The sequence below is a fragment of the Alosa alosa genome, chromosome 24 (genome assembly GCF_017589495.1).
Source record: "Alosa alosa isolate M-15738 ecotype Scorff River chromosome 24, AALO_Geno_1.1, whole genome shotgun sequence".
NCBI classification, from domain to species: domain Eukaryota; kingdom Metazoa; phylum Chordata; class Actinopteri; order Clupeiformes; family Clupeidae; genus Alosa; species Alosa alosa.
Genome location: NC_063212.1, coordinates 18,932,618 through 18,942,617, shown reverse-complemented (window position 1 = coordinate 18,942,617; position 10,000 = coordinate 18,932,618). Strand labels below are relative to the sequence as shown.

The 10,000-nt window shown below is 44.7% G+C and overlaps 1 protein-coding gene across 1 annotated transcript in view; it reads left to right on the top strand.

Moving 5' to 3' along the window:
• LOC125289303 (receptor-type tyrosine-protein phosphatase delta) overlaps window positions 1-10,000 on the top strand; it is a 109,151-nt gene that overhangs the window by 65,616 nt on the left and 33,535 nt on the right. Inside the window, exons 24-27 of the mRNA XM_048236057.1 lie at window positions 451-462; window positions 2,927-3,039; window positions 6,390-6,431; window positions 7,130-7,227. Coding sequence (XP_048092014.1) covers window positions 451-462; window positions 2,927-3,039; window positions 6,390-6,431; window positions 7,130-7,227 — 265 coding nt within the window. The remainder of the gene's footprint in view (window positions 1-450; window positions 463-2,926; window positions 3,040-6,389; window positions 6,432-7,129; window positions 7,228-10,000) is intronic.

Below are 10,000 nucleotides of genomic sequence, written 5' to 3'. Positions count from 1 at the left end.
TCTAAGATTAGAGCCCATTTGTTCTTGTGAAAGACACATTCATGCGGAACGATTTGAATATAAAACGCAGGGGCGAGATCTGAGGAGGGTTTTTTGCTTGAGTGGAATGAAAGACGTCTGGTCGGTTGCACCTGTTACAGGATGACAGCATGCGCCACCGAGGCAGAAACTGCAAGATGGTGTAATCACACGTTTCATGTGGCGTTTTGATGCGCGTTCGACTGCCAGTCAAATGCCTGCGCATATTGGAAGCTTTAACCACTGTGATAATTGTCAGTTAAACCACTGTCTCTCACTGAGAAAGAGAGACTGAGAGAAAGTGTGTGTGTGTGAGAGAGAGAGAGAGATTCTGTTAGACATGGCATATGCTTTAACCCGTGACAGTGCACACATTGGTGACAGCTAATTTCAATGCTTTATCTTCCCTTTCTGTGCCTACTGTTGGAACAGCAAACCAGACAGGTAAGAAATAATGGGAAACAGTCCAAAGCCTTCTCTCCTCTCCTCTCCTCTCCTCTCCTTTCCTCTCCACCTCACCCCCTCTGTCCACACCTATCCTTCCCCCTCCAGTCATGACTGTTATCGATATTTAAGTCTTTTTATTCACAGCGAGGTCCCGTCACTCCCTTGCACTTGAACTAATCTGCTGTTTGCCTCAACGTTCATGTTCATCATGCCTATAAGTACATTCAAGTTAGGTACATAACAAAAAAAGGCATTTCATCCATAAAATTATGGACATGCAGGGTTCACCTTGCATTACATTGACAATAGTGCAGATACAAGCCTCTTTATAATATCAAATTATGGGTAATTAATTATGTTCCGCCTGTATATAACCACGAGTCATGAAGCAGAAAGAGGTCCAAAATATTGTAAAATCCACTTTGTCTTGATAATTTACCACCTGACCTGAATATATCTAGATAACCTTGTTTTGGTAGTTACTGAATTGAGGTTTATGAAGTAAAATACACATACAAGCTGTTTTGAATTGAATTTCAGCATACACTACGAGCATTCAAACATAATTCATGTCAATGCTGAATGTCTGGTTTTATATGTGCAAGATTAAGCTTTTTGCTTTTTGTCATCTTCCATATACATTTATTTCAGTCTATTGCATGACAAAGTTAAACCAAACCATTTTAAAGGATTACATATATCCTTTCAAAATACACAAATCGTACATGCATGAACAGCTTCAAACATTTTTTTTGTTTTTCTTTTTTTTTTTTGTGCAATGGCGTTAGTCATCTATCATCATCACCAAACGGATATATTTTTCCCACAGTATGACTGCACAGCCCAATGCTCTCCCAGGCCGGGAAGTCGGTGTGCAGCGGTACTGTAATCTTATTTCATCTGTGCTCTCCCAGCTCCCTGCCCTCCACTGTGCCGTGCTGCTCCTGCACTGTTTCAGATTGGTCTGGGAATGTCAGTCCCCCAGTCCCTATCTTCTGGCCCTTTACGTGAACTTGTCCCGTCTAAGCACTCTCTCTCTCTCACACACACACACACACACACCACACACATGCACGCCGTATTCACACATGCATGCGAAGAAATATGCAAACTTACACACAGAAACTCTGATACACAGATGTATACACACAAACACACACACACACACACACACACACACACACACACACACACACACACACACACACACAGCACACACAGCCCCTGTAGTTGCTAACGTTACCAGCTCCCCTCCGATCCTCTGGTAGCCCTTGTTGTTGTGAGGCCTTATATGGCAGCATTACCAGAGCTGGACCGACTCCAGCATCCCCCCGAAGGACTATTTCTCACACAGTGTTTGTTCTCATGTTTTCTGCTGCTGTCTCGATACCTTGCAGACTGCCCATGCATGAACCCACCCCCCCCCCCCCACCACACACCACCCACCCACCCATGTCTTTGATTCACAGTGATCAGAAGACACAGAGCAAGCCCGAGGCATGGTAGTAGCAGACTCATCAACAGCCTTTTCATTCTATTTATTTCTCATTACTTGTGGGATGTGTTGGTCTCTTTCCAGCCAAATCCCCACTGGCTGCTTGCCCTGCTTTGTCAGCTTTTTATCACTTTAGTCCTGCATGTATGTGCACTTCCCAGTTCAAAAGGGCAAAGGTCAATTCAGTACATTACTTGTTGTTGTTATTGTTGTTGTTTTATTTTTCATTATTATTATTGAAAATCACTAGATGTAAAATGCACACAGAACTAAATAAACCAGCAATGAATGGCTTCGATGGCTTAACACACTCTTCACAAAATATACCAGTGCAGAATGTATTGGTGTGGCGCTATAATCATAATGTTTTCTGTGTTAACCGGGGCTAACCCTGTTAGAAGTTCCTGGAGGTCACTTCATTGGATAGTTCAGCAATCGTAGGATTTAGATCAGGTCGTAAAAGGACAGGGATGTATCAAAAGCCTATGGATTAGTTATGTATAGGAAGATAATCTTCAGATGTAATTATTTTCTCTTCATAATCTATAAATCTTGTCCTGCACCATGAAATCACCTTGTAATCTTATCAAAAGTAAATGTATGTGCCCGTTCTAGAGGAGAGGAGAAAGGTGATTGAATGGAGATACAGTAGGATCCACTTAAGTTGCACATTCTGCTTATAGGGCAACTTATGTGACTCACACCAATGCAGAAAGCATGCACTTTGTCTGACTGGTGAAACTTTAGAGGGGCCGTTTGTATTAGAATGTGACGGTGTTATAAGAGCAATGAATGATAGCAACACACATACAAACGCACACACACACACACACACACACACACACACACACACACACACACACACACAGGTCATACTCAGAATGTCCAACTGCTGCTAGCCAGGAGCCCAACCCCGTGGACTGTCCATGCAACTTGACTGTTCTTTCTTTTGCGTTCCCTTCCCAGGAAACGTGCCGAGTCGGAGGCCAGGAAAGGAAGCCTGCCGCACAGCAAGGAGTTGCCCTCGCACCACCCCACTGACCCCGTGGAGCTGCGCCGGCTCAACTTCCAGACGCCAGGTGAACAGCGCTTTACTTTAAGGGCCTCTTTCACCTCAGTGTGTGTTTGTGTGTGTGTGTGTGTGTGTGTGTGTGTGTGTGTGTGTGTGTGTGTGTGTGTGTGTGTGCAACCTGAAGAAGATCACTGGCCGAAACGTGTTAGATTTTTCTTTTTCCCCTAGCACAAATAGCAGTGTGAAGACGTTTTGGGTACTGCACACTGTCAGGACATCAGACCACAGTGCCCTATGCAGGTGGTTTTGCTGTTGTTGATGTTGTTGTTGTTGTTGTTGTTCAGTGTTTTCTTATTTACTGACTAGTAAGATGTTTCTTAGGTGTAGCATTATACCCTGATTGGTTTTTGATTTTTGATATTAGCATGGGGGATTGCAATCTGAATGCTCACAACCAGAGAGATGATCATGTCATGATAAAGAAATAGATGTTCTGCATACATGTCTGAATGACTTTGTTTGCAGAGTCAGGAAGGTATAAAACTAGGACAAAGCAAACGTATCATCGTAAGCCTTCAGGTAAATTGCAGTAAGGCTACCCAGGTTAAAATGAAGGGCGAAGAGATGTTACCTGTAAGCATATCATCATTTCTCCCAGGGGAGAGTAACCCCCCAAACCATATGGGGCCTCTCCCTCTCGGAAGCGCTGACTCTGCACAGCTAAGCACAAGGGTAACATTGCTCAAGGTTCCCGTTTTTGTCAGAGAAGATGTCGGCCATGTCTGTACAACACAGAAGCCAGGTGGATAGTGACAAATGCTCCTTGAGACTCATTTCCTTCTCTCTCTCTCTCTCTCTCTCTCTCTCTCTCTCTCTCTCTCTCTCTCTCGGAGCACAAACAGCAGAGGTGATGCATACCAAACACCTCCCCCAGATATCGATATCCCATTTTTTTTTTCATGTCAGGAACACGGTGTCTAGAGTCCAGAGAATCATCGCTGGGTGGAGAAAGACAAATTGTCCATTGAGGTCATTCTCTAAGGACAGAGGGTTTGCCTGCCTAGCACCTTCCCAAAATACCGATTTCAAGTTTTTTTTGTGATGGAGTAATCATGACGGGTCAAGGGTTGCGACAATGCTCTATTATTCAGCCCCTGGAGGCGGAAGAGGGCTTCTAATATAGGAGCAGAACAATGCAATTCCAGTGTCGCAGAGGATAGTCTACAATGTCAACTGTTATGAGGGAAAGGAAAGATTAGTGAAAGAAAGAGAGAAAAGGAAGGATGGATGGACTAGCTGCTATAAACGTCTCAGATGGTCTTAACCTTGGATCATCATAGTGGAGAGAATGCGTGTCTTGAGCTGGGTATTTTACCTGGTATGCCATTCTCCCTTTCCTCATCCTTTCCTGTGTCTTCTCCTTTCTGGGGGGGCGGGTGGGAGGTGGAATGTAGTCACAGCCCCATTTGTCCTCTGGAGGAGAGCTGGAGTTTGCCGCAGACCCCTGATTCCGAGCGAGCTGCTGGCTGGCTGGCTAGCTGGCACCGGCGAGGATAACAGGTGGCCGGGGGGGGGACAATCAGCACCATGACGACAGCAGTATTTTCCGGGTCAGCCGTTGTGAGCCGACATAATGGCCGCCCTGCTGCTGTCGCCTCGACCCGTCCTCCCCGCTCCGAGACCACGGCTCGGTCTGGACGCCAGCTTCGTCCAGCATTCACAAACACGGCCAGCGCAGCTTCCCCCCCTTTTGAGTGGTTTTAATTGAGTGTCACCAGGAGGCTCTGTATGGGCCTTGCACACCGAAACTCCTGTAGAATCACCTGGTGCCTTGTGTCACGTAGTATTGGCCCAGTGCCTCTCAGGAGCAGCACATTGGTCCCTTGCACCTCTAGTTCTCCCTGAGGAAATGCAAACACCTTATCCCTTTTTTTAAGATACAGAGTGAATTGCGATTGGCAATTGCCATTTTGGTTCTGCACCGCGATCCGAGTTTAACAATGCAAGTTCAAAAGAGATGAACTTCAACAGCGGCATACTGCAAATGTGACAAACCGCTACTCGATGACAAGCCGTTAATGTGAGGCGCACGCCATTGGGAATAATGGGCGTCAGAGTGCGACGATACCGTTGTCATATTGTATCTGAAGTCGCCATTAGTATCCATTAGTTTGAGGTCCAAGTGCTGCTCCATTGATGCCCACGTCTTCTCCCCCTCCCCCTGATTTTTCCTCTCCTCCTCCTCCTCCTCTTCAGTCTTCATCGACCCAGCAGAACCCTCATTCGCCCCCCTCCCCTCCCCTCCCCACACCACCCTTCATCTTAAGGGTGCTTGATGCCTGCATGGCGCAGATCGACACAACGGACAGCACTTTCATTGTCACCGATGCTGGAAATGGATCTTGAGTGGCCAGAGATAGAGCCACTTGTGTGCTCTCGCCCATTCCCCCCCATCCGCCCCCCACCCCCCCACACACACACACCTCTCTCTTTATCCATTAGCTAATGCCCACTTGTGTCAGCAGTAACGCAGATGAAAGACTATTAGCGGCGCGCTGGGACTCTTCCATAGCCACTACTCCTCCAGCCCTTCATACTTGAGGAGGTAGAGCCAGAGTTGGCTCAACACAACTCCAATGTCCCTATCTAGGACAAAGCTAAAACTAACTAACTCTCTTTCTCTCTCTCTCTCTCTCTCTCTCTCTCTCTCTCTCTCTCTCTCTCTCTCTCTGTCTCATTCTCTCTGCTAATGATCAAAGCCTCCTCAATGCTTATTCGAGAGGACATGTTCAGAGTTTTTGTTACCTGTATGTGATTCAGTCGCTCCGGAACTCCGCAATTTACCTCACAGCACCTACTCTGAGAGCAGTCTCAGTTCATACAGTACAGAATCAGAAGCGCCCTTCAACTGAGCCCAATTACTTGATGGGGTGGTGGGAGCAAGCTAGACTTTTTAAACCAGCAGGAAGTGCTGCACTGTGATGAGAGGGTGCAAACTTTGATGTTTTTTGTTGTTGTTGTCCATTTTGTGTTTGTGTTCACCTCTTAGATATGACCTTACCTTGCCTCTTGTAACAGCATTTTGTCCAATCTCTCTACAACAACAACATAACAAACAAAACAAAAGAAACAAAGGAAAACACTTAATGCTTGTTTGCTTTAATATTGTGAACGCATGGGTGTGTGCTTTAGCATTTAGCGTTTAGCATGACATTGTGTTGATCTACTAACTAACATCACTAGTGAATAGCTCTCAATGTGTTTCCTCACTAAATAGCTCATGCTAGCCAGGCTTTTTATTTTCTTGTTTCTAGAGTGGTCACCATATTGTTTTCGACGTCTGCGACATTTTATTTATTTATTTATATTTATTTATTTATTTATTTACCCGTCCCTCCCCCCTGGTTTCCTTCACAGGTTCAGGCGTGTGCGGTTATCCCAGTAACCTCCATTTGTCAAGTTAGTTGGTCTTGTTTACACATTCACCACCTTCTTTCTCTGTCATTTCTGACTCAGTATTTTATTTGTTCTTTGATTTGCTTCTTTTAATTTAGTAGGCATTTTGTAGTCCACTTCACACTCATCTAATCCCAAGGCTCTACTGTATATGTAATGCCATGGCAGGAGGGTGAAGCTTGAACTGATAATAATTGTAGACCCATGACATTACTCAAAGCAGACTACAACATCTACATTCAGCTAGTAGTTTAGTATTTTTTATTTATTTATTATTATTGTTTTATTTTTTCAGTATTTACAGTTTTGTCCTCTCGCTCTAACCATCTTGCTAACTGTCCGTCGTGGCTTTCTGTGTGAATAACACACTCTTCCCTCATGCTTCTCAGGAGTGTGCTGTTTGGAGAGTGAGCTCAATGACCTGTCATTGGCTTCTGTGTCCATACCTCTTCCTCTCTCCTCCTCTTCCTCTCTCCTCCTCCTCTTCTTCCTCCTCCTCCTCTTCCTTCCGAGCATGTTACTGCTTTGAGTGGACAGACTGACCTGAAAAAAAAAAAAAAACAACTCTCTGTCACGTTCTTTCCATCCGTCCTTCCGACACACACGTTTCCTCTTCTAAAGCTTCTAAACAGTCTATAGCCTGTTCTTTTGGTATGCCTACGTATGGCTAACTCTCGGCATATGTATGTTCTCATCTACAGGCATGGCTAATCATCCTCCCATCCCCATACTGGACCTGGCTGACCATCTGGAGAGACTCAAAGCCAACGACAACCTCAAGTTCTCCCAGGAGTACGAGGTACGGTGAAATAGCTTTATCAACCGTCTCTGGAGAAACCCTTACACGTCTACGACTTCAACATGTACTGACGTTGGTTATACATTGGTTATACTCTCAGACAGACACACACACATACACACACACACACACACACACACACACAGACAAAAAGGTTTGCAGCATATGTTGGTTTCTTTATTCAACATCAGCAGGGCAGCGAACATGGGCTTAAAAGTGTAGTTTCCTGAATCCTCAGTGTCCAGCCTAGAGCAGCGGCATTGCCTAATATGCCTAAAGCTCTTGCCTCGGCAGTGTAATAGGGTTTTCCAAGTATCCATTAATCTGCTTGTAGCTGAAGTGAACCACTTGATTTGCCGCCATTATGGTACGATGTTGGCCTAAATGTGAAGGACCCATTGCACAACACAAATGCTTGTAGCAATGTGTCAACATGACTAGAAAAAAAAAAAAATATACTAACATCCTATCAGCAGATGATTGGAGGGGTTGGGTGATGGCAAGGCCAGATAAGTTTTTTTGTTTTTTTTTAACTGGACAAGGAAATTAGGAATTTTAACAGAATTGTGGCTGGATGGAACTCAAAGGCACTGGTCAGGAGGGGTTACCATGGTTACACCAGGCCACAGTGTCACAGTATGTGGGGGCGAAGGGGGAATGTGGTAGCTGTAGTGACAAAGGGGTGTACAGGGGTGTTCACTTTTGACTGACAGGAGCCATTGGTATGAAATTGTTTATGTTTTTTTTTTCCTTTTCAGATTGTTTTTTTTAGTTTTCAATGGTCAGTCAGTTGTAAAGAGACATCTCATCTCTTACTAACTTGTGAATGGATGAGCTGAGGAGGCAATGGTATACAGGCTGGCCAAATGGGTGCGGCTGGCTCGCCAAAGAAAGAGGGGGGGGTGGGGTGGAGTGGGAAAGTAAAAAGAGAAAGTTGGGGAGGGAGAGAGATAGAAAGAAGGACAGTGGAGAGTGAGTGAGGGTTGGGGATAGCGATGATAAACAGAGAAAGCGAGAGAGGGATAGAAAAAGGGATGCAGAGAGAGGGATGGAGAGCAGAGAAGGAAAGAGAAGGAAAGGGTGTCACAGTGAGAGACAGATGAGAGAGAGAGAGATAGAGAGAGAGAAAGAGAGAGAGAGAGAGATAGAGAGAGAGAAAGAGAGAGAGAGCATACATGATGGAGAGAATAAAAGCAGAGAGGGAGAGAGTGACCCCCTCCCCAGAGGAATGGTGTGCCAGGGGACTGCGGTCTGCCCTCCTTCTTTTGTGCCGCCTCTCCGAAAATATGAGGTCATGCGATGGCCGACCGCCAAGCAGGGCCGGCAGTTATTGCAGAGCTTAAAGTCGTGGAATTGTAATTCCGAGGCCCTTTTTTTCCCCACTTGGCTTCCCGAGAAAGGGGAAAGTAATTTTGGGAGCACAATGAAAAAAAAAAAAAAGAACAGAAAAAAGAAAAGCGACAAAAAAAGAAATTACGGCCAGTGTTGTGACCCACTGTTTGAACATATTTTTGGATGAAAAATGCAGTGGCTTAGCTAAAGATTTCCCTTCCAAATGGTCTGGCGGTGTGACACTGTTAAGATTAGAATGAGGCGAAAAAGTCATCATTATGAATTACGCTCATAGCCCTGTGTTGGAAGAGCCCGTGATCACATCTCATTACTGGGGTGGAATAATGTTGAAGCGGTCATCATGCAGTTTAAGCACAGCATGAAAACAGCAGCAGTGGAAGAGAAGAAAGAGAGGAAGAGATAGGTGTGAACGTCGGCCACTCTCACACCGAGGGCCTTGCCTTCGAGGCCGTGGTGGTCAGCCTGTCATCTTGGCCGCTTGTTGTCTTTTTACGGACACTTGGCAATGGGAGGCATTTTTTTCCCCTTTCTTTTTTAGCAACACGTTTCTGTTTCAGTGTGGCATTTGGCACACCTCCGTGTCTCGCCAATGAAATAGGCCAAAAGAAATGTGATGTGAACTGAAGCGCAGGTCTCTGCCAGGTCTACAAAAAGACTTCATGTCATGCATGATATGTGAGCAGGAATGGTATTTTGGTATTTATTTGGCACAACTCATGGGTCCTCATGCTGGTTTATCTGACTATAGTGTTTGTTTGTTTTTTTGGTTTTGCTTTGGCTTGCCTCAATAGCACGGACTCAAAACCACACTCCTTAATGTCTTACGAGCTTACCTCTCAAAAGCCTATGTAAATTCCACATATTCCAGAAATACAACGTGTGCGTGAGTGTGTGTGTGTGTGTGTGTGTGTGTGTGTGTGTGTGTGTGTGTGTGTGTGTGTGTGTGTTTGTCCACTGTTGACTGGCAGAAGTGAGCTTTGGAAAACACAAATAAAATGCTTGACCTTTATGGTTTGGGTCCCAACATGTTCTTATGTCCAGAAATACCAGCAAAATGCCCCAATTAAGGCCCTCTTATGATTTGTGTGGCTTCAGTCAAACTGTTTGCTTAGAAGAGCATAAGTAGATGTCTACAGACTGAACAGCTACATTTCATATTCAACATATTTATCTTCATTTTTTTTAGTCTCTTTTTGTAGCAACGGAAAAAAAAGATAATAAAAAAGAAGGGGAAAAAAAAACAAGACAGCTGTCTGAGGCTTTTGGTTCCAATTTTCGGCTATTGTATGATTGTCTGAAAACTGTAATTTGAAATTTGTCAACCCAGAGAGTTAGCTCACGGGCTGATGCATATCAACTTTCCATTTCCAAAAGACACTGAAGATGGCAAATAATTTTATTATTAAAGTAAATGAGAAAA